This window comes from Rattus rattus, chromosome 16, assembly GCF_011064425.1.
Source record: "Rattus rattus isolate New Zealand chromosome 16, Rrattus_CSIRO_v1, whole genome shotgun sequence".
Taxonomy (NCBI): Eukaryota; Metazoa; Chordata; class Mammalia; order Rodentia; family Muridae; genus Rattus; species Rattus rattus.
In genome coordinates, this window is record NC_046169.1 from 37346582 (window position 1) to 37370711 (window position 24130).

The 24130-nt window shown below is 48.0% G+C and overlaps 1 protein-coding gene across 1 annotated transcript in view; it reads left to right on the plus strand.

The window, feature by feature from the left end:
* Window positions 1–24130, plus strand: part of Srrm4 (serine/arginine repetitive matrix 4) — a 61557-nt gene that overhangs the window by 17180 nt on the left and 20247 nt on the right. The window contains exons 6-11 of the mRNA XM_032886503.1: window positions 6397–6483; window positions 8367–8438; window positions 10949–10975; window positions 12439–12489; window positions 15560–15652; window positions 18766–18922. Of these exons, the coding sequence (XP_032742394.1) occupies window positions 6397–6483; window positions 8367–8438; window positions 10949–10975; window positions 12439–12489; window positions 15560–15652; window positions 18766–18922 (487 nt within the window). The remainder of the gene's footprint in view (window positions 1–6396; window positions 6484–8366; window positions 8439–10948; window positions 10976–12438; window positions 12490–15559; window positions 15653–18765; window positions 18923–24130) is intronic.

Consider the following 24130-nt stretch of genomic DNA (forward strand, 5'->3'; position numbering starts at 1 on the left):
CCCCTTCCCTTTCCCAAGTTCCTCTTTGGGAGTGTGAGCGTATGCTAACGTGTTCTGTACTGAGCCAGAGAGCCAGCATTTCAGGTTTGCGAACCCAATGGTGGTTGCCACAACTATTTAGACTCAGGCACTGAATGGGGGTACTGGAGTTCTAATGACAGCGTATTTATTAAAAACAGGGGGCAAGCTAGGCTCAGCTCATATGAGTTAGCGTCCCCTCAGGGGGACAAATGCTTATGGAAACAAAATAAGGATGGTTACTCTCTGCTCTTGGCTTCAGAGTTTTTGCTCCGTTGTCACTCGGTTCTGTTGTTTCTGTGACAGTGTGGCAGGACAGGTGGAGGGGGTAGAAAAGGGGATGAAGGGGAAAGGGGAGATGGAGGGAGATAGAAGGAGGGGAGGGAGATGAAGGAACGGGGAGGGAGGATGGGGAAGGGGGAACAGGAGGAGAGAGGAGGGGGGATGGGGAGGAGGAAGGGGAGGGAGGGAAATGGAGGGGAGGGGGAAAGGGATATGGGGAGGGGGAAAGGAGATGGAGGGGAGGGAGATTGTCACTCCTTTCTTGGTTGGGCCTCTTCCTCTTCCTACCTTTGTTTCTTTGAAAGCCCACCAAATATCTGACCATCCCAGCAATGGCAGGTCTTCCCTCCTTATTGGCTGTTCTATATGTCAATCATCTTAGGAACACACACACACACATGCATGCACACACACACACACACACCCCAAAAGTATACTCTGCCTGTCTCCTGGGCATCACAATCCAGTCAGTTTCATAGTCTAGCTTCACCTCCATTTGGGTCATTGGTCAGATGAGACCCTGACATTTAATGATACGGTTCCTCCCGACACAGGGATTCTAAGAGTTTCAGACTCTCAATCCATAATTTCATTTTCTGTGTCCTGAGTTTCAGACCATTATACTCATTCCTTAAGTCAGCTGTTCAGCCACTGTCTCTTCTGTCCCCAATAGATGATGGGTACTATAGTAGACGCCCGTAAGTGGCATGTTACTGAAGCTCATAAAGGGGATACAATGGCCAACATATGATAGCCAGTAATTAAAACTGGTTATCTTGAACACTAGCTGGGACCAGCAAGAAAGCCCAGGAGATAAGGATGTTTGTTGATAAGTCTGAGGACTTGGAGTAGATCCCAGGTCCTAGGTGGTTAAAGGAAAGAACCAACTCCTGATAAGTTGTCTTCTGACCTCCACATGTGCACCACAACACACGTGCGTGCATGTGTGCCCATACACAGACATGCTAAATAATAAACACTAAGTAAACAAATAAATTCCAGTCTTTTTACCTTAACTAAACCAAGCCTGCAGTTGACAATAAAGGACCCAACACTCTCTATGTCCTGGTTTGTAATTTTCTACCTTACACACCTACAGCCTGGTCCATGATTGTCTCATACAGATATGCTCATAACACCATTGTATGTGTGTGAGCATGCATGTGCATGTCTGTGTGCATGTGTGCACAAGTGTGTGTTCATGCATGTGTGTATGCGTGTGTGCATACACAACTGTGAGAGTGTGTGCATGTGTGCACGCATGCTTGTTTGTGTGTGTATGCATGAATGCATACATGTGGGAGTGGGAGAGTGCATACATGCATGTGTAAATGTGTGTGCACATGCATGTATGTGCATGTCTTGTATGCATGCATGACTATGCATGCATGTATGTGCATGCATGTGCATGTATCTGTGAATGCATGCACAACTGTGTGTTCGTGAATGTGTATGTATGAGTGTGTGCATGTAGGAGCATGTGTGCAGGTGTGTGTGTGCGTGTGTGCATGAGTGTGTGTTCATGCATATGTGTATGAGTGTGTGCATATGCAACTGTGAGAGTGTGATTGTGTGTGTGTGCATGTGCTTGTGTATGTGCATATGTGTGTGTGCGCATTTATGCATGAGTGTGTACATGTGGGAGTATGAGCCTGCATGTGAGTCTGTATGTGTATATGTGTGTATGTATGTACATGTCTCTGTGCATGCATGCATGAGTATGTGTTCATGCATGTGTGTGTGTGCATGTGTGTAGGTACACAATGGGTAGTGAATGGGGGTGTGTGAAGCAGAGGTCAGCCTCAGGTGTTACTCCTCAGGCACTGCTTGTTTTCCATGTCAGGGTCTCCTACAGGCACCCATTGCTCACCAGTTAGGTTAGGCTGATTGCCCAGCAAGCCCCCAATATCCATTCATTGCATCCAGTGTCTTGATTACAAGCACATCATCATTTCTTTTTTGAGTGTGGATGGTACGTTTTTGGACTCTGGTCCACACCCTCGTTAAACAGCTGTGGGTGGGGATGTGGACATCTCCTTCTGAAGCCTGAGGCAAGGACTGGAACAGGTCAGGATTGGTAATTGCTCTGCCCTGCTAACTGAGTACCTAATAGAAACAGGGTATGGAAAATGGGAAGAAAGGTTTTCTTTGGCTCCTGTTTTGGGGGTTATTTCTAGTGACCAGAGTGGGTAAGGGCTAAAGGAATTGCATCTTCAGTTGATGGTTACGTTGTGAGCTGATGGCCAGGACAGAGCGCAGAGACAGCATGACCAAAACCAGGATAGTTGTCACCTTCAAAGGCCCACCACCAATGACCTACTGACCTACTTTCCTCATGCAAGTTCCAACTCTTAAAGCCCACATGACCTCTCCAAAACAGCCACCCAGGGAAAGCAGGGTTCAGATGTGGGGGGACATTCCAGATGCAAACCATAGCTGTGGGTGTAGGACACAGGAGGTCCTCAAAATAGATGACACCGTGTTGTCAACTGAGCCACACAGCAAGTCTGGGCCTCCTGTCCTCTGTCTGTGACGGATTCTCGGAGGAGTTCAAAAGCCACAGTAACAATGGTAATTAACAACCATCGTACTGGTGATAAGAGAAGTCATATTGATTATTCTTAACGATGGGACACATTCTGAAGTGTCTGTCCTCAGAGCATCTTGTTGTCCAAACACCTGAGAGTGGTGGTGAATAAAACAGTCCTAGGTCAGATGGAGTGCAAGAACCAACGATGAAATCAGAATATTACACAGAAAGGCTTCGACCTGAAGCAAATGCTGATGATAAAACTACAGTGGTTATACCACCCCCTGCCCTTTGTCAGCATGACCAAGCATCAAGATCAGTGCATAAGTATTGGCACTCTGTCTTACCTGACTGAAAACACAGGGGCTTGCCCCCTCCGGCAGTACCACACATGCATGAGTGACACCCTCAGTAGGAGCCTTTCAGCTCCATTATCGTCTAACGGGGCGACAATCTCATCAATTGTAGCAATGTTACGTGGCGTGTGACTGTCACACGATCCCCTTACCTGTCAATGTACTCAGTGCCAGGCCAAGGCAAGTGGCATCAAACTTATGACCTGGGTACCTGGTTTAATTCCCACCTCTGAGATGACAACAATCGAAGTTCAAAAAGAAAAAAAAATCTCTGAGCTAGAGAGGTCTGTGCGTTTCTGGAACAATCATTTCTTACGGCCATTTTTCTTACCTTGGACCTCCGCAGACTCAGCCAAAGTACCTGGAGCCACGGTTAGCACCTCCTCAGCCACCGCGCTTTTTAAAGCTATACCCGTAACTGAGTTCTTCTCTTCATCCGTGTGTGCTGAATCTCTGCAGAGTCATCCTCTGCCTCCTCCACGGTGTGTGCACTTGGTCACGGCGCTCTTGTCTCCTGTACCTTTACAGCGTGGACTTGGCCACTACACACTTAGCCACTTGAATTGTCCACTCCCATAGCAGCTGCATCACTGACCACTGTGCTTGACCACCGTACGTGGAACTCCAATGTGTACAAGCACTGGGCACCCAGGCCCTCCCTGCACATGACGCTAACTGCCTTGTGGTTCACTACGGGTCTGTGATGTGTTTCATAGAATGAGGGTACAGGGAAGAGACGGAGAAATATAGATCGTCGTGTATGAAGGCTTTGGGACACTGCGGGGTGACTGGTTAATTATAACCACCTCACGGATCTCAGGTCTCCTACATTTAAAGGCTTCTCAATTTTCCCCTGTTGGAGTTTAAATAACAGGACACTGGTTCTCAGATCCCTCGCCTCTTTAGACTTTAGGATTCCAGATGTCAGAACTCTCAGTCCTAACAGTGGAACCTTCCCACATTTTTTGACACACTTTTAAATACCCCCATGCCACCCCCAAATTCCCAGCAGCTACTGCATTGAGGCATGCTCTTGTGAGACAAGACGGCTCAGCACGCCACCAGGATCCTTCACCCACCACTTGGTCAACTGGCAAAACGTTCAGGTTCCAGCTATGAGTCAAGTACTCTTCGGGGAAAAAACATTGGAAGTGGCCCACTGTGCCTCTAAAAGCAGCCGGTTCATTGGCTGGATAGTCTATTGTGTGATTCAGTAGCCAGGGATTAGATTCTTTTATTTTTAACTTGTTAGAAGTGGCTCTCTTAAGTGCGTGTGTGTGTGTGTGTGTGTGTGTGTGTGTGTGTGTGTGTGTGTGTGTGTGTGTGTGTGTGTGTCCATTTAATGGTGGGGCAGAGACCTTAAAATCCATTCGAATCCCTTATCATCCCTCCTGCCTACCCCCATGATCCAGATTCTTCAAATGGAATTAAATATCACAGGGTTTTGTAACGTTCTAATGAGTTGGGCCATTACCATCTCACTGTCTGCACAAATGGCTCTAGAGGGCAGCTGGGGCTTTCCTGAGGCTGCTCTCAGAGCAGGAAGCACACAGGTTCAAATCCCAACTTAAACGATTCCTAGTTGTGTGGCCGCCCACCAGTGAGTGAGCTCGACTCCCTGGACCCCATTTTCCTCACCTGAGAAACGAAATGACAAGAATCACACTGGTCTCCCAGAGAAGGGTTTTGTCAACAAAGGGTCCAGCCTCGTACTGTATAAAGACCAGAGTTCATTTATTATTTCTTAAACCAGGGGCCAGGTTTAAGAAACAAAAGAATGCGGTGCAGTGGCCCATACTGTGATGCCAGTGCTGGGGAGGGGAGAGGGGACAGGAGGTCTCTGTCATTTGTCAACCAGCCTCACTCACTTGTTAAGCTCTAGGCCAGTGAAAGATCCTGTCTTAAACAAACAAACACCGGTGGTGACATCTAACATACAAAACCCAAAGTTGCCCTCTGGCCTCCAAGCGTCCTGCCTTCTAAATATTATGTATCAAGATATATAAAACTCTTTGTCTGTAATAAAGATACCTGTCTCAATCAGGGTTTTTATTCTTGTACAAGCCATCATCTTGAGCTAGAAGCAAGTTGGGGAGGAAAGGGTTTATTCAGCTCACACTTCCACACTTCTGTTCATCACCAAAGGAAGTCAGGACTGGAACCCAAGCAGATCAGGAGGCAGGAGCTGATGCAGAGGCCATGGAGAGATGTCACTTACTGGCTTGCTTCCCCTGGCTTGCTCAGCTTGCTTTCTTATACAACCCGGGACTATCAGCCCAGGGATGGCTCCACCCACCATGGGCTGGCCCCGCCCACAATGGGCTGGGCCCTCCCACCCTTGATCACTAATTGAGAAGATGCCTCACAGCTGAGTCTCATGGAGGCGTTTCCTCAACGGAGGCTCCTTTCTCTGTGATAACTCCAGCTTGTGTCAAGTTGACACAAAACCAGCCAGTACTGTACCAGTGCTGGGTTTGTTGATATTAAAATAATAAGAATAAGAATAATACTAGCTGCCCCAAGAAAGGTGAACTGAGCCCCCACCCTTCTGTTCTCAAGCAGTTTCAAACAATCTTTCTTCGCTATAGGATAGTGTTCCCTCTCTCTCCTCTCTCTTTTTTTAAATCCCGGGAGCCTGCCCCAATTATAAAAGGAGATAACTTGACTTCATTTAACTGCAGCCTGTGCGTTTGAATTTAATTGAACGGGAAATAATTATTCCTGAAGAGCGGGGGGTTTTTGAGGTTCTGTGAAGCGATGTAAGATATGCATCTTGTTACATTAGACCCGAGCAAATACACTTTTAATAATCGGCTTCTACTTAACACAGCTTCTGCCTCCTGAAATTTACAGCAGGAAAGTGTAGACGGGGCAGACTGGGAAAGGAGTGGGGCTGGACTGCCAACTCATTATTTTTAAAGTGATTTATTTACCGAGGTGATCCATTTGCAAATTCAATAATAAATCTATTAAGGGGCAGTTAACCTCTATAAACCTTGTTTTAAATAATCAATTGGTGTTTGGGTAACTACGGTGCCTGTCTCATTAGGCGTGCATTAAGTCTTTGAGACTTTTAATCTGAGGTGTGACCGAATCAGCCATGAGGTGACAATTAGATGTCACCAAGGAGCTGGGTCATTTCCCTTTCTTTGACTGTGACAACCCAGGAGCCAATGGACCCTCTTATGCTTGGTTTTTCCTTTTCCACAGTGCCTCTCAAGACAGAGACCCGACACCACCACCTTCCTCCAGGGGGAAAAAGAAAAAGAAGAAATCGACCAGGAAAAAGAGGAGGAGGTGAGGATCCTGACGAGAAATGAAACCTCAAAGACTCAGACAGGAGAAGAGACAGAAAAGGAATAAGTCTGACTGTGACTCCATCTTGGGTTCAAATCCCTTCTTTGTCTCTTAGCTGCCTGTATGACCTTAGACCTCAACTCTCTTTCTTTCCCCCCACCTTCTTCTTAAAATGATAGTAATTATGCCAACCTCTTGGGATTTGTGAGAACATGAAGAGAAACGTCTCTGGGTGTGGTGGGCTCGTGTCTGTAATAGTAGCACTTGGGAGTCTGAGGTAGGAGGATGGCTAAGAGTTGAAGCCAGCCGCGGTGCATTCTAAGTCAGCCTGAGCTACAAAGTGAGACCCTGTATCACAAAAGAGGAAAATGTGGAGGCAGCTGACACGGTGTTTAGCAATCATGTATGACTAATTAATAACAAGCTGTTATCACCGCGGACGTTGAACTGGAGAAGCTGAAAGGTATGGAGTGCAGGGGCTTGTGCCAAGCACCTTGGTACGACCTTCCTTTCACTCCTGCCCTCGCTCCGTAAAGGAAACATTATGCCCATTTCAGAGATGAGAAAGATAAAGACAGGATGGGATGATAGCTAGCACTTCCTATGACTACCACGAGTCTTTTAATACGTTTTTTTGTTTGTTTGTTTTTAATATTTTCGATTCCCTCATCGACTTGCAGAATTCTGGGTAGAATTCTGGCTTCAGGGAACAGGGATCACACCAAATCTCCCAGGCGGTGTTTGTAGACGCCTGCAGGGGGCAGCAGAGAGCAACGCTGGACTGCTCGGGCCTGGGCCCGGGTTTGCAGGGGTTTCTCCCTCAACAGGTTAAGAATGGAACCAGATGGGGCTCAGGGGGAGTGCGGTGACACCCGATGTCCTGGCCATTGTCAGGTAGGGGATGGATTCGGAGTGAAACGAGCTTCCCGATTTTAGAAGTGTGCAGAACGTAGAGAAGGAAGCAGGACCAGCCTGGGGCTCCCCAATTATTTCTCCAGATGCTCTTCCCGAGGTGCTGAACTGTTCCTCAACCACTTCTCTTTGCTGATCTTTTTGTTAAGCCCGCCGGGGCTTATTGGTTTTACTTTTATTATTACTTTTTAAGGAAATAAATTTAGCTCTTTGAAATTTGAGGTATTTTATACAAGAATGTGGACTTCTGGAATCTTCTATGGGAAAGACCGGTGCTGTGGGAAATTGGGGCTGCACTCTCACACAGAAATCCAAGGCCCATCTGAGAGGCCGCTGCTTGCTCTCCTCAGTCCTCACCACTCCCTGCCTGCTTCCTACATCTACCCTCTTAGAGAGGCTCGCACAGGCTGGCCCTGAGCTTCAGCTTCTTGTTAACCCGCTAGAGACAAGCCAGGGACCTGAGTCTGTAAGTCAGGCTGAGTCAGCACCGTGGCCCCAGGGAGGGTAACTGTTTCTCAGGTGCCCTGTGGTGGCTTCACCCATGCTATGACGTCAGGGGCACAGGCTCACCCAGGAGAAAGCAGAGAGCAGAGCGCAGAATATGGAAGAGGCATAATTTTTGAGGAAAGCCGCAGATGAGGCCAAGAAGTGTTTCAGATTTAACTAGGTGGCTAGCCATGGGCTGATGCTGTTATAAGGAGCAAACCTAGGGAGCAGAGAGAAGTCTGTTCGAATCTCAGACCATCCCTGTCCGGGCTGTGTGTCTTTGGGCAGGTCACTATACCTCTCTGAATCTCGCTTTAGTCTGAAAAGGGAGAATAACAATTATGTCTACTTAAGTGCACGACACATAATATCCGACACAAGCGCAAGCTACTATCAGTATGGGCATTGGCCCTGTATATGGTGCCCCCCAAAAGCTGAGGTATTATGAAGAAAGGACCCATGGCAGCCTGTCTCCCTCCCTGCAGGTCCCCATCGTACAGCCCCTCTCCAGTCAAGAAGAAGAAGAAGAAAAGCTCCAAGAAACATAAGCGACACAGGTACTGTCTGTCCTTCCTCCTCCACAGACAGGGATGCCCCAGATGTGGCAGGGGTCAGGGGCCCAAAGGTCACCGGAAGAACCTCCGGCTGCCTCTCTGCTGCGTCCTCACTTCATCTGTGTTTTATCTCTGTCTTCAGTGAGTTGCAAGGAGGAGCAGGGATCCATTAAAGCTAGCTAGGACTGGAAAGTGGAGCTGGTCAGAACTCAGCAGGGTTTGGGGACTGGCCAGGCCTAGAAAGAGGCTGGGATGAAGGAATGGAGGACTGAGGGAACCTGGGAAGTCCTTGGGGGTGGACGGTGTGTCTGTCCCATTTCTGCCACATCACAGGCCAAGCCAGAAGCAGACAATAATATCTTGGTCCTTATTTCAAAGCCCCAGGGAAAGGCTCCAGGTGTGTCCTAAAGGTAGGGTCATGTTGAAGAACAAGACATCCGGGGATCGCCACCTTGGGTGGGGACCAGGGGCAATCATGAGATTTGGACTCTCAGTCTTGCTGTCCATTATACACACATGTAATGCACACATGAACACACACATGTGCATGCACACACATGCTTAAACACACTCAATTGCATGCACATGTGTGCTCATACACACATATACACACACATGTGTATGCACACACATACTTAAACACACTCAATTGCACCCACACACGTGCACATACACACACATATACACACGCATGTGCATGCACACACATGCTTAAATACACTCGACTGCACATGCACATGCGCACACGCGCACACACACACACAGAGTCAAATGCACATGTATATTTGCAAAGAAGAAACACTGGGAGTAAAGTCAATGGGCCAAGCCAACATGTTATAACTGAGAGATAGAGCAATACAAAACTTCCATGATGCTTTGCTTCTGCAAAGCAAGACACATTCATGAAGCCAGCTGCCACCAGCCACCTCAGAGGAACTTTGTGTCCATGGGGCGGGCAGTCACCCTGCTCTACTCCACACATGGTCTGAGCCTTTGCAGTTGGCTGTTGATTTTAGGGAAAGAACGGCTTGTGACTTATTCTAGTTTACCCACCTCTTCCGGTGCCCCTATATGGTCTAATTGTGTGCAGTTATCAGAGGTCATTTGGGTTTTTCTTGTCTTCAAAATGGCACCAAGTAATAGTTTTCTCAGTCCAGGGGTTTGGCCACATCTCACCCTGTGTTGCTGGAATGTTTTCAAACTTGCTACATCCACCACCCATCCATCCATAGTCTCCAGCTAAGCTGAGATCGTGGGTGATTGGTGGCATGTGGTTAATTTAGAGTCATAAGTCATTCCCACCACAGAGCCTGATGCCAAGGCAAGGACATGCCCATGAGCATAGGCAGACAAAGGCTTGTCTCCCGCCTGTGCTGAGCAGCTAGTGCTGATCCTGAAAGCCAGGTGGCTTCTCACTCAAGGCCTATAATCCAGCCGCTTATGAGGCCTAGGCAAGAAGGTCACAAGTTCAAGGCCAGCCTGGTCAATTTAGTGAGGCTCTGGAGAGAGAGAGAAGAGTGGGGAGAAATGAGAATGAAGACTGTGAAGCTTACCCTAAAGTCCCCTTCTGGGTGCCCCTCTCCCCAGCCATCTCCTCTGAGTCCGTGTCCATAAAATGTTCGGTTAATGACAGTTGATGATTTTGGAGGTGGTAGCAAGCATAGGAGACACGTCATAGAGCCTTCGCTTCCCTTAAGTGTGAGACCTTTGTAAACACTTCACTTTCACCTCGATTTACACTCAAGATTCTGAGCCCCAGACAACAAAAGAGTGAGCAAAATTCAGCTGCTTATCTCAGATCGTTTTCGGCCACTGGGTCAGTGGTGACTAAAGAGATCTGCACCCCACTGAGGATGAACCGCTGGACTTAGAACCTGCTGCAAACTGCCATGGGAAGGGCAGTAGAAGGGGAGTGTGGGGGAGGGAGAAACACACAGGTGACCAGACAATGAGTTTTGAAACTCACTGCCCTCCATAGTTGCCACAGAATAAACAGAATGAGGTTATACGGATGCACAGCAGGGGGAGGGGGAGGGAGGAGGAGGAGGAGGAGCAAGGGGAGGGGAGGGGAGGAGGAGCAGGAGGAGGGACAGGGGAGGGAGAGGGGGAAGTGGAGGAGGAGAGGGAGAGGAGCAGGGGGAGGAAGACTAGAATGAGGAAGAGGGGAAATCTACAATTAAGGGAGAGATGGGAGGACTAGGGAGTGCTCCACACTTTCCCATGCCCTCCTGGTCCAACCTCATCCTGGAGTAGCTTGCTGGCAATTTTTATGAGCACTGATCAGAAGGCTCAGTATGTAAGGCAGCGTTTCCCAAGGGTCTTCATGTCCTTCAAAATCTGATGGGAGGGGGGTTCAGTGGTGAGGAGTACTAAGTCCCACAGACCCCCTAGCACTAAAGTGTCATCCCAGAAGAGATACCCACTCACCTGTGTTTATTCTCTCCTCCTGCCACTCCGCCATCTCCCCTCCCCCTTCCTTCTGTCTCTCCTCCCCCCTCTTTCCCTTGAACCAGGTCTTTCTCCAAGAAAAGGAGACACAGGTAAGAGTCTTGCTGCTTCTGGTTGTGTGCTCAGCCTTCTACTCCTGTGGGCTCTGGGCAGCTGCTGGGGTGGGCTCCCAGCTTCTATCCCTGTGTTCCCATCTGGCTTCATGGGCCTCAGTTCCCTCAGCAATGAGAGCCCATGTTGATCTTCCGGGCCATTTATAGCCAGCTCGGAACGTCCATGGGGTTCTGTATGTACCAAGTGCTCCCCAGACATTGGAAGAAGTCAAGACATTGGACACAAGCCTCATTATCCATCATAACCTCCTTACATTTGGACGAGGAAGAGAGGGACATGTCAGTTGCCACATGAGGCTGTCACCTACAGAGACTAACACAGAATGGGTCCTGCATTTAGCTCCTTCCATGACCCATCTCAACCTTGAGCCGTGGGCACGCTTATAGTTCCCATTTGGCAGATGGAGAAACTGAGACTAAGACCAAAGAGGCCAGGACCACAGCCAAAATTCAAAGCCAAATCTGTCAGGCAGAGGTATACAGGCAACGGTGGCTTCTTCAGTAACAATAGCCACATCCAAAGTAGTTTGGAGACGGCAAAGCCCCCATGTGTTCATGAATGAGTAAACAGTTATTAACAACGTCCCTGGTTGCCAGTAAGTACTAACCAGTCAGCCACACAGCCTGTGTAGCTTCCTCCTTCTGTAGTTGAGGCAAGTGATCAAGTCACTTGTCTGATGTCATGTGAGCAGCAGAGGCAGGGACTCGAATTTGGTGCAGTACCACTAGCTGAAGTTAATGCACACATCCCCCTTCCGGGACCTCAGTAGACAGCAGTGGGGTCTGGTGAACGTGGGAAGGCAGTGTGGCCTGAGCTCAGCAGACTCACTTTCTCAGGGTTCTGCTGGTTTATCACTGGGACCCTGGCTTGTCTCATTTTGTCCACACCCCGGGGCCTCTGGTACTTGAGTATTCAAGGATGGAGTGTTTCATAATCTACCGAACCCCATCTGCCTTTGTCTACCTCTGTGGCATTCTATTCCCTCGTAACCTGATTAACCAGCAGTTGCAGGAGACCATGGTCTGGGCCTCATCCCAGCGCGGCTGGGTGATCCTGTCCAAGTGTCTCAGGCCATCAGAGGTTTAAATTCCACACCTCTACATGGGCTACTGCAAACCATGCCTCCACCTATAGGTGGTGGGAACAATAGAGTGAGATGGTTCACCACCGAGTGTTTGGCACGAAGCCTGATGCGTACTAAGGCTTGGCAGGTGCTGCTGCTGTGACCCTCATGACCGTCCCTGTGATTAACCTACCACAGTGAACTCGGCATCCTCTGGCACTCTGTTCTCAGCACAGGGGCATGAGCCAGGAACCCTGGCCTAACTCACTTTTGTAAAGATGCTGGCATTTGAACAACCTGCCTGTGTTTAATCTTGAACTGTGCTTGGCGCTCTGGCTTGTTTTTTATCTTTCAACTGACTGGCTGTTTCTCATTTAGTTCCTGCAGCCCTAAAAGCAAAAGACGGGAAGAGAAGAGGCACAAAAAACAGTGAGTACCCAGGCACCCTAGAAGCACACTGTGCAGTTTGAGGACGTGGAGGCCTGTTCTCTCCTTGGCTGGACTGCTTGCCACATGATAAACAGGGACAGGGAAGGAAAGGATGATGGCTGAGAGGGAGGAAGGAAGAAACAGAGGAAGAAGAGGGAGAGGGCTTTATGTTCACTTGAAAGTAATGATTGGGGCATGCATGGATAGACAGACTGCATAGGATATGTGGGCCTGTGTGTGTGTGTGTGCTTGTGTGCTTGTGTGCTTGGGATGCACAGTGTATGTGCTTATGTCTGGAGTGTTCATCATATATGTAACATGTGTATGCCATGCATGTAGCCTGTATAAACATAGTGTACACATCATTAACAAATGTCTATATATTTTTACCCCATGCAAACTTCTGTGCACCTGGTATGCACAGTGCATGTAACACGGTGCATGTGTGCATGGGATCTAGCTGTGCGCACATGAATGCATCTGTGTGCCTGTGCGTGTGAGCATGCTGTGCGTGTGAGCATCTACACCTATACTCTGACTGCTGGCTTACATACTCTGGCTTACAGTACAATGCTTCCCATGAGTCCCGAGTCCCAGGCCCAGCTGCTTCACCGTTTATAGCTGGCAGTTGAAATTCAAATCAGCCAGCGATGCCTGTGGAGTTCCGCTCCCCATCAAATTAAAAGTAAATTTGGTTACACCCTGTAAACGTTAGTGCAATGTGTTTTCCAATCAACTAATATTTTATCTCCCGCCAAGAAGCATCTAAAGAGAGGATCAAAAAGGACAGAATGAAAGGAGACCAGCTTCTGAGGAGGGAGGAGAGGAGGCAGGGCACAGAGGGAGGGCGCGCTCAGTGTGGCTGCCTCAAAGGCTCCCTTCGTTCAAGGTCATCACAGAGGAGGACATTTCAGTCAGTACCACAGAGACATGGACCTTGCTCCTGAAGGAAAGAGGAAAGACTCCAGTAAGACCAGGGAAGAACCTCCCCATTGGCCAATTTGTTAAAATGAAGCCATCAAAAGAAACATTAAATGCATGACTCTCCCCACCATCCCCTGAAATAGGTCCTAGTACCATCCCACTATGAAGATGAAGAACCAGTCACTGGAGCCGGTGACCCGAGTGGGTTGTAACTGCAGTGTTTGGCCCTGGGATCATCACTCTTGGCACATATCACATGTTCTCAGGTCCCAGGAACCCTGGGCTGGACAACCTCAAGAACACTGGGAGGAATAATGGTGGCATTGAGGTTGTCACCCTCTCCAGTGATAAGCTAGAGGATCTCCAGTATTGGATAGTGGTTCATCATCAAAAAGCTGGACAAAGCACACGAGGCAAACCAGAGAGTAAGAATCCCAGGGACTTCCAGGAAGCAATGGGTTGTTCTTACCAAGCTGACCAAGAGTTGGCTTTCTTTCTTCCCACTTACCTTAGGGAGGCCCTGGCACATAGCAGTGGCCCCTGGGGGATGGCACGGGAGAGTAGTGAGGAATGAAAGCTTGGGACAAGGTGAGGTCACTGCGGGAGAAATGGGGCTTGATGGTGAGAGTAGCTTCCTGCAGAAGGAGATCCTAGGCTCCATGCTAGAAACATAGTTTCAACTCTTGCAGACTGGAATCCTAGGCTGCATGCTAGAAACATAGTTTCAACTCTCTGGAATCAGTTTCTTCCCAGAGCATGGGGTTAGAGAGAGGGGTCACGCTCATCCATTGTAAAAAGAAAAAGGGGCACTGCCTGAGTCTGACGTGTACTTTACATACAGGTGACCTGAGGTCATTGCCATCTTCCTCCAAAAGGTCTCTTGAGCCAGAAAACTAGCCGAGTTACACAGCCATTGTTGCTTGAATCTGGCAGAGCGTGGTAAATGGCTAAGCCAGATGGAAAGACAGGCAGGATCAGCTTTTGTAGGAGTTAGGGGTTCAAGACCAGAGTCTGGACAGAGCGAGCATAAAGGCAGTGAGGAGATTTTTAAGCAGGGAAATGATGTGGCCTGATAGTTGTAGCCGAAGCATCCAATGCCTTTGCTGAGATAAACAAGCAGATTCCTAAGCCACCAACATAGCACATGCCCTTCATTTTGGGCTGTTATGATTGTCTTGTAGAGAATGTCTTACTACATAGTGCAGGCAAACCTTGAACTATATAGTTCTAAGCAGCCTCTAACTCATGGTGATCCCCCTGACTCAGCTCTCAGCTTTCCAAGTACTGAGATTCAGGTGTGAGCTACCACACCTGATTTCCTTGTTCATCCTCAGGCAGACTGGGACCCATCCTTGGGAGTGGTTGAAGTAAGCCAGGGTGAGCCTGCCGTTAATGGTGGGGTGGTAACTGTGGACGCCAATGGTGGCAGCCTGTGTTGATGGGCTCCTGACTCCATGCTAAGGGCCTGGAGTTCACCTGCTGGATCGAAGGTCACAAGCTGGCAACTTGAAAGACCCAGCACACCTTGCAGAAGTGTTTTGTGTGCATGGAAGGTTGTCTTTTTGTTTTAAAGGAACATCTCTGTAAGATGGGGATATTTTACATTTAAGAGTCTACACTTGTTTCTCCGTGTGCTTGAAACATCTGAGGGGCCATCAGGCAGGCAGAAGGCTGGAAGCTCAACAGACCCTCTTGCGATAGCCCAGGCCACAGATCAGTATTTTGCTAGAACCTGGCTAGCCTTTAGAATGGGGGGGGGGGAATGCAGATCCAGACCCTGAGAAGAGGCAGGGGAGACTTAAGAATGACCTCCTGCCTGGGACCAGGACAGCTTCTAGCGCAAGGACAAGTCCCCTTTTAATCATCATCTACATTCTCCATAAAGGCCCCTTTCTGTTCCCCTGTGCTCAGCGCAGTTGGGCAGAGACACCCTCACCACCCTAACCTCTGTCCCCTCCCCTCCCCGACCCAGTCTATAACAGGCATCACTTTGAACTTGACATAGAGCATTGGGGTGAGTGGCAGGTGGCATGAAGGAGTACAAAGTGACTGAGGGATTGTGTATTACAAGATGGAAATCTCTCTCTCTCCTCTCTCTCTCTCTCTCTCTCTCTCTCTCTCTCTCTCTTCCCTTTCCCACCCCAAGATCTCGAAGCCGAAAGTCTCACCGACATAGACATCACCGAGGCCCCTCAAGGTCCCAGAGCTCAGAACTGCGCTCCCCCAGCTGCGAGAGCAGGTAACCTCTTTGTCCCTGATCCTTATCCACCATCCCTGAGGATGCTTGATGCAGCTTCTGTCCTACACTGAGTAGCTCCTAACGCTAACCCTAACCCAAAACCTAGCCCTAAACTAAACCTAGCCCTAGCCCTAACCCTAACCCTGACCTTAACCCTAATCTTAACCCCTAAGTCAGCCATCTCACTCTCAGGCCAGGGATGCTCCTGCTTCCAATAAGCAACAACAAGCAGAAAGGGTACAATAGTAGCCCCCTCCCCTCAACACAGGCTTGCTAAGTGCCTATAGTGAGGCTGACTCACAGGGCCCTTGCTACAGTCCCTTGAGGTCATTGTGAAATGAAAAAAAACCAAGGCAATGGGATCTAAAGAACTCACTACTTACCAGCTGAGTGATACAGCTAGGGCTCAGAACAGAGAAGCTGAACCACCTAGGAAAGGACACACAGTACCAAGTGCCAGGTTCCGACACCCTTCCAAGTCACTTTTCTCCTGACTCTGATTTCTATAGAGACATCTGTGCTGACCTGTCACCCGTCCTGGTTTGAGGATGGTGGGAGTGCAGTGCTCTTGTGGGTGAGGAAAAGAGAGAGGTTTTGTGGATGGGAACATCTGGAACTGTTGGTGTGTAGCAGGGAGATCAAAGCCAGCGCCTAATGTAGGGGGCTTTTCTCTTTTTCTGAGGGCTCATCCATAACACCTGGGGATAGTAACATCTCTGGTAGGGCTTACCTACCAGTGGAAGAGGGTGGCTGGACAGAAAAGAGAAGGAACTTAAGGGGGTACAGGGAGGATGAGGAAGAGAAGGTGAGATAGAAGAGGGGAGGAAGAGAAATGCTCATCTTTGTGCCAGGCTCTGGGCTAATTTCAAGCCCTTTCTCTGTGGTGCCCCGTGATACTGAGACTGTAACATGACTTTCTATATTGTCTGCACTTTGTGGTCACCTCGGAATTATTTTTTTTTTTAAAAATTCCAAGTGCCGGAGTCTCACCCTCCTGTCACCCCAGCCAGGTAGAGAGACTGCAAAATTTCCTGGACAATATGAGAACAGAGCACGTGTGAGAGACGCTGCCACCGAGGCCCTGGCATGTCCCCTCCTAAGCTGGCCTCTGTGTTTCTGCTGGGTCCCAGCTACAAATGGGACCACCAGCTGAATCCACACGGCACTCTGATTGACCATGACACAGACAAGACCCTGTGACATGGGCAGCCCAAGTAGATTGGGAACTTATTTTTAATAAATACACTCCCAGGCACATTCATTCTAGCTAGCACAAGTGGGGACTGCTTCCTCAGTGATAGACTTAGCCTCTGTGTAGTCATCTCTTGTTCTAGGCTGTCTCAATGCCTCACCCTGACAGCATCCAACCAGAAGCAATGCCTCTGTCACTTTGTGCTCCCCTGTACCGCCTGCCACTCACCCCAATGCTCTATGACAAGTCACAACGACACCTGTTACAGTCAGGGGCCCAGCTTTGTGTGACTGAACATAGCCTCTGCCTCTTCCCTTGGGTCAACCAGCTCTCAGAGAATTATGCAGGGTCCCAGAAGGTTGTCTGTCAGAGAAATGGCTGGCACCACACAGCCCTGTATCTCCTGCTATCTTGTGTTCATCTGAGCCTCCTAACGCCTCTTCTGCTGAATGACCTTCAGAAGGCCTGAGAGCAAGCCAAGAGCTGGTTGTGAGGGTCGTATACTCAGGAGAATGGTCTGGAAGATTCCAAGCAGAGAGATAGTCCAGAACAAGAATCAGAGAAGACAGTGCTTTACAGGTGAAAAATCCTGCCCAGTTTTGGACACTTTTAACCCCTGTGACCTCACCTCTGAAATTTAGCTCCCCCGGCTGTAAAACAAGAAAGTAGCACCCATCCTATCGGTGTCTTCAGGATGCAGAGAATAGTGTGAGGAGTTTTCAGGTGACTATAAATTCATATGGTGTGGTTTTGTGTTTACAACTGTAATTCAGGGAGTCCTCTTGTGGATGTTTTAAGGGGTCAGATGCACCTCTGGTCTCCACAGCAAACAAGACAGGTGGATCTTGCTTACACAAGGTGTCTCTGTCGTTTTTATCGAACACATTTCCCTGAATATTGTGGGTGATGCTCAATAGAACAGTTCCATTTCACAAATGGTCAAGTCACATACACAAAGGTGCACGGTATGCATGGAAACATAGTCAGGTCCAAACATACAGAATCAAAAGCATATGTGGGACATTAAACCAGATCAAGCAAGGGACCTCTTTGTCTTCACAGCTATACCCATAAATATTTGTTAAATGAACAAACAAGAGAATTACTGAATATACAGGAAGGGGATGGATGGATGGATGATAAATTAATGAATAGTGAAATAAACAGATAAATGACTAGATGATGGATGGATGAATGATAGGTATATGGATGAATCATTGGAAGAGATAGATGATGGATGGGTGATTGGTGGGCAACTGTGTGGAGGGATAGACAAATGGAATGGTAAGTAGATTGAGGAATGGATAGATGAATGATGGATGGGTGGATGGATGGGTGGGTGGATGGATGGGTGGATGGATGGGTGGATGGATGGGTGGATGGATGGGTGGATGATGGATGGGTGGATGGATAATGGATGGGTAGATAGGTGGATGGATAAGTTGATGGATGGTGGATGGATGGATGGATGGATGATGGATGAATGGTTGGATGGACAGGTTGATAGATGGATGATGGATGGATAGGTGGATGGATGATGGATGGATGGACAGATGGATGGATGGATGGGTGGACGGATGGGTGGATGGATGGGTGGATGGATGGGTGGATGGATGGGTGGATGGATGGATGATAGATAGATGAAGGATAGGTGGATGGATGGTAGATGGATGGGTGGTGGGTCAGTGGGTGGCTGTATGGATGATTAGGTAGATATATGAGTGGGTGAGTAATGAAGGGAAGATGAATGTGCATACACACAGCCCAGCACACAGGCATTCTTACATACACAGACATATCCAAGGACAAAATCATACAGAAACATAACTCTGACACTCTCAGATGACATGTTGATTGCCCAACCATCTTTCCACTATGCTCACTTCAAAACACGCTCAGGTATCTTTTTCTTGATCCCCAGGCACCGAGGTCGTTCTCCTGAGGAAGGGCGGAAATCCCGCCGAACACATTCCCGACGCTGCTCCAAGAACCACTGCAAGGTCAGCCCAGAGGCCCGGTCCAGCCACCTGCCCAGCCAGCCCCTCCAGAGGCTCGGCTTCCTGTCAGCCAGGGGTGTAGTAAGTATTGCGCACAGCCCCTCTGCCAGCCTTGCCATGACTCCTGTGGGAGGTGGAGGTCCAAGTTCAGGGCAGTGTGTGATACCTTTTAATTCAGTTTCGGGTAAAATTCCCCACTGGCTCCAGATCTCGTTATTGGCTCACCAAATGGTCACTCGCCAGCCTTTGACAGCACTTGGCTTGGGAACTCGGGAGGCAAAGGAAGGAAAACTAATATACCTAGATTTGTATTACAGGGTGGGTGTTGAAACACAGATACTGGCCTCTGGGTGACATGTGTAAGATGCATACAGGTTTCTTAGGGTCAAGCAGGAGAAAGGGGCCTTTGATATTGGAAAGACACTATGGCTTTTATTTACAGTCTATATTTCTCATGCCAGCTGGCTGGCAGCCATTGACTGACAGCTGGAATCTGATTCTTCCTGGTAGGGTGAGCTCGCAGCACTTGACCTGCGTCTCCTTGTGTGTTCACACACAGAACCTCAGGTGTTGAGAGTTAAGCTGCTATCACTCGTCCCTCCCACAGTCGGGGCAGAAATGTCAAATTTTAGAGAGGTTAGGAACCGGGACAAGGCCACAGAGTGAGACAATGCTGGATCCAACTTAGTGAGCCAGCGATGAATAAAAGTATAAAACCCTCATCCCTCAGGTCAACAAGAAGTAATTGGTGTGACTGCAAACTCTTTGGTGTAGGATGGATCTGAATTTAAGACCCGGCTTCACCCTAGCTATGTGGATTTGGGTGAGCTGTATCACCTCAGTTTTCTCACTGGATACACTGATTCTATTTGAGGTGGTTAGAACTATTCGGTGAGAAGCATGTGAGAAGGCCTTTGGTGGACTCTAGTGGGACATAGAAGCACACAGGTTGAGAGCCAGCACAAGATTGTAACCAACAGCCCTGAAGGTGTCTGTCTTCCAGACCTATGAGAACGTGGATGTACAAGGAGTTGCTCCCCTTAAAAAGGGTGAGGTAGAATCAAGGAGGAGTTCAGGATTGCTTGTGGAAAGATCAATCTTAGGAGTTGATAATAAGCAACACTATGGCCTCGTGGATACAATAGGTATTTGCAGTGCATTCTGGGAAACTTCTTCACATCAAAGTACCTTGTGTTACTGGGTCTAATTTTACTTAATCTTCTGTATGGATGTCAGTACTCTGCCTAAGTACCTCCTTTCAAGATGTCTGTGATTACTGAGAACATGCAAGTGTCAAGGCCCCCGCCCCACACACATGCACTAGCATTCTCTCACCTCTAAATGCCCTAAATCTCATGTGCTGCAAAGACTACAGGGGCCAAGTTTTGACTTTACTAATCAACTAACCCACCAACCACCACAAGCCTTAGATTTCTCAGCTGGGAAATGGGTGTGATTATTTCGCTTATAGAAAAATTATAAGTAAACTTGAATGATGAGCAATAAGAGACAGAGCAATTTTTCCAAGTATGCTATGACTCCTGAGTCTCCCAGGTACTCATACCTATGGTAGTCTTCCTAGTAGCCCCAAATGACCTTAGCTACAATGTACCAGTGGCAAAACCTAACATATTTTCTCACCTATCTGAAATGGTTTCCTAAGAAGCTTATATGTGTGAAGATGCTGCCAAAAACTGCATCTATCTTTTCTCACTTACCAGTGATGTTACCAGACTGGCACTTGACAGTTCTTTTCTAGAACACAGGCTCTTGGTGGCTGCTCCAGGAACCCCAGGAGCTTCAATGCACCCCATTGCTTCCATGTAGCCCGGGAGCCTTCTTATTCCCCAGGAGTTCAACCTCTGTCAGAAGAACCTAAAGCTTCATTTTCATATGCAAGGAAGAGGCCTTAAGAGCTCACCACTTTCCCAACAACTTGGTTATGAAGGACAAAAATGGAGAAACTTAAGAGAGTAATGATGGCTTTGGCAAGGTGGGGTTATTAAAAAACAAAACTGGGCATTATGATTGTGCGAACACACACACACACACACACATGTCCACACATATATACCGTGTCTTCTTCAAAAGACAATCATTTAGCCCAGTGCTTGGTTTAGGAACAAAACTTGGATAACATTCTAGATTCCTGCTGTGGAACCTTGAGGTAGTCACATTACCTCTCTGTGTCTCTGTTTCCTCAAATTCTGAAAAACAAGACAACTAGTGAGACCTAGTTCATAAGCTTGTCATGGGGTCATCGTGACTAGCTGTACATAAACATTTTAGAAGGCAATTGGTTAGAGGTAAATGCTATACAATGCTTGTTGGTGGTGCCAACATCATGGGCACAGCCGCAAGGGAGGTAAAGGCAATAGCAGAGGTCACAGTAATAACAAAAGTATACTTCCAAGTAACTTTCTTGAGTAAGCCAATGGGTAAACTGGAACAAGAGTCGTGATCCTGATTCCTACAGGATTACCTTTCCATCATAAATACTGGTTAGCTCCAAGATGGCTGCACTCACCCCATTTGAGGTTGTCTGGCTCCTAAAAACATTAAATATACTCCAAATTCTGATTCCACATTACCTCTGTGCTTGGCCCTTTTGTTTTCTCCATTACAAAGACAGAAGTGAGAGAAGATTCCAGGTACATCACAGGTTTCCCAAGAGTTCTAGCCCCAAGATCTTTCTCCATTAGATAGAACAGCAGGGCCATTTGCAAGGAGTCACCCAGCAACCATTTCCTCAAGTCTCCATGTTTACTGAGGATCTATAAAGGGTTAGGCTTGGTTTTTGCTCTGGACATCTGATGAACAGGGAAGAAAGTCTGTACCTGATAAGAGAAAACACAGATGTGGTGACAAGAGGAAAGGGACAAGCATGACAAAGGATGGACGCTGAGATGAGGCAGAAGGTCGGCTGACAGGAAAATGCATCAGGATTAGTGCAGATAAAGAATGAAAGCTCAGAAAACTACGAACAGGATTTAGCCAGTGAGAAGGAAAACTGAAGTTCTATAAACTTTATCACCTCAGCTCTGAGAGCCTCTTTTGCCCCAGCCCCAATGTTTCATGCCTAGAGCCAAGAGCAGGAGCATTGAAGGAAATCCCTTGCATATATGCCTGTGCAAATGAAGGCCCTGACTCCGAACTGGACCCTGGTTGGTTAAAGGTGACCAGTGGCTCTCTTGCTTCGTCACTGAGCATCTCAGAGACCCAGCAGTCAGTTTAATTAGAGCAAGATCATGGCTGTAGCCACCATTCCTTCCTGTGCTTGTTAAAACAGTCAAATGATTGCACACGGATTGGTAAATAGCTTATTTTTGCCACCTCATCCCATCCCCAGCCAGCCAATTATCCTTCCCCTGACACTTTCTCTACACTCCCCTGACACTACAATAGAATAGCTAATCCCTTTCGGTGTCAAGTCTGCCTTCTAATGGGGTATATGTCGCACTCAAGCAGTTAGTGACTGTTCAGAGTATCACGCTCAGCAGTGGTGGGAGCAAGCACACTTCCGTCTTGATGCCTGAGAGGGATTTATGATAAGATGATATTTGAGCTGGGCACTGAAGGATGGGACTCATCGATTTTAAATGACTCACATAGAGCAGGAAATGGAATATCATTAAGTGGCAGGCACCCCACATAATTTGCATAATCACCCCTCCCCCATTCCTTAAAGGTGTGCACCATTATCATCCCCATTCAGCAGATGGAGAAAGTGAGGCTCTGGGAACAGAATGTCCTAGGAAGGTAACACAACTGGGAGGGAAGAGAGACAGCAGAGACCAAATGCTATATTGATGTCAGCAGAGGGTAGACAGGTCATCCGTGGTGCTGGTGGCCCCAGGGGCTTAGCAGAGGCCTTTCTATTTCTGTTGTGGGGACATTCTCCATCGAGCCTCTCATAACTGCAGAGGGGATCTAGAAAGAGGATTGAATCAGAACCAAGGAGAAGGCCAAGCCACCCCTTCCCTCCTCCTTATACTGTAATCAGGGCCAAAGGCCATTTGTGGGCCACATGCTACACAGATGCCAGCAGACGGAGGGAGAGTGTGAAGTCTGCCCAAGACCATTTCAGGTGCGTTGTAAAGTGAGGAAGGCCAAATAGTGTCTGTGATGGCTGACACGAATCACTGCCCCGTGGTTTCATTAGCGCAGGCACGGCACGTGCTCTATAGAATGAGGATGCTGTGTCCCAGAGTGACAAGAGGCAGCTCCTCGTGATAGAGACTCAGATTTGAAGCCAGGGAGCCTGAGCGGGAGAGCCGTGTGCTTACCCATGTGAAAGTCATCACCTGTACCTTGGGATAATTATCTTAACCTAGTTACATGGCCGGTATGATGATGGTGTGAGTCAAGGTATCTATTCGCTTAGGAAAATATGCATTAAGGTCAGGAGAGGCAGCTCCATCAGTTACCCCAAACCTAGGTTTGGATCCCCGGCACCTTCCTAAAAGCCAAGCACAATGGTGTGTACTTGTGACCCCAGAGCAGGGGGAGGAGGAAGAGACGATAGGGTCACTGGGGCCTCTTGCCAGACAGTCTAGCTAACCTGCTGACCTCCAGGCTCATTGAGAGGCCCCATCTCAAAAAAAATTTAATCAATTAACTAATAAGGTGGAGATTGATGATTAAGGAAAATACCTGATGTTGACTTCTGGCCTCCACACACATGAGCATGAACATGTACACAAATATATAAATAGCAATGACAAAACAATAACAACTATGCAGCCCTACCACTCGCCAGGCATCTGTTATATGAAAACTCATGTCAACGCTTAGAATGTGACATCACATACATGGTGACTGCTAACATGATTTATTACCATAGAAGCTTTTTAATGACTCATTCCTAATAAACCCAGCAATGACCTCAGTCATTGGGTGCCCCTGACAGCAACCTTTAGGGAGAGAGTGGATGGAAACATGCCCTTCGCTCTGTAGAAAGGGAAACCTTAGCACCCAAGTTCTTCACTGCATTGGAGAGGAGACACAGTCCAGAACAGGGAGGTGACACTGGGGGACTCTGTGTTGTGAAGTGACACAGCACAGTCTTTTCTGCATAAGGAAAGAAGCACCCATCTTCTTTTCTTCTTCTTATCAGCCAAGAGACATTTCGCCAGCAGAAGAGGCAGAGAGAAATACATTACCTTGGAGAATAAGATAAAATGCATCTTTAGACTGAATGAAATTTACCTGGATGCAAAATTCACTTATTGAGCTTACTTTTTTCCTTCCAACCTGGGCTGGGAGTTGGGGGTTGGGAGGGATATCCAG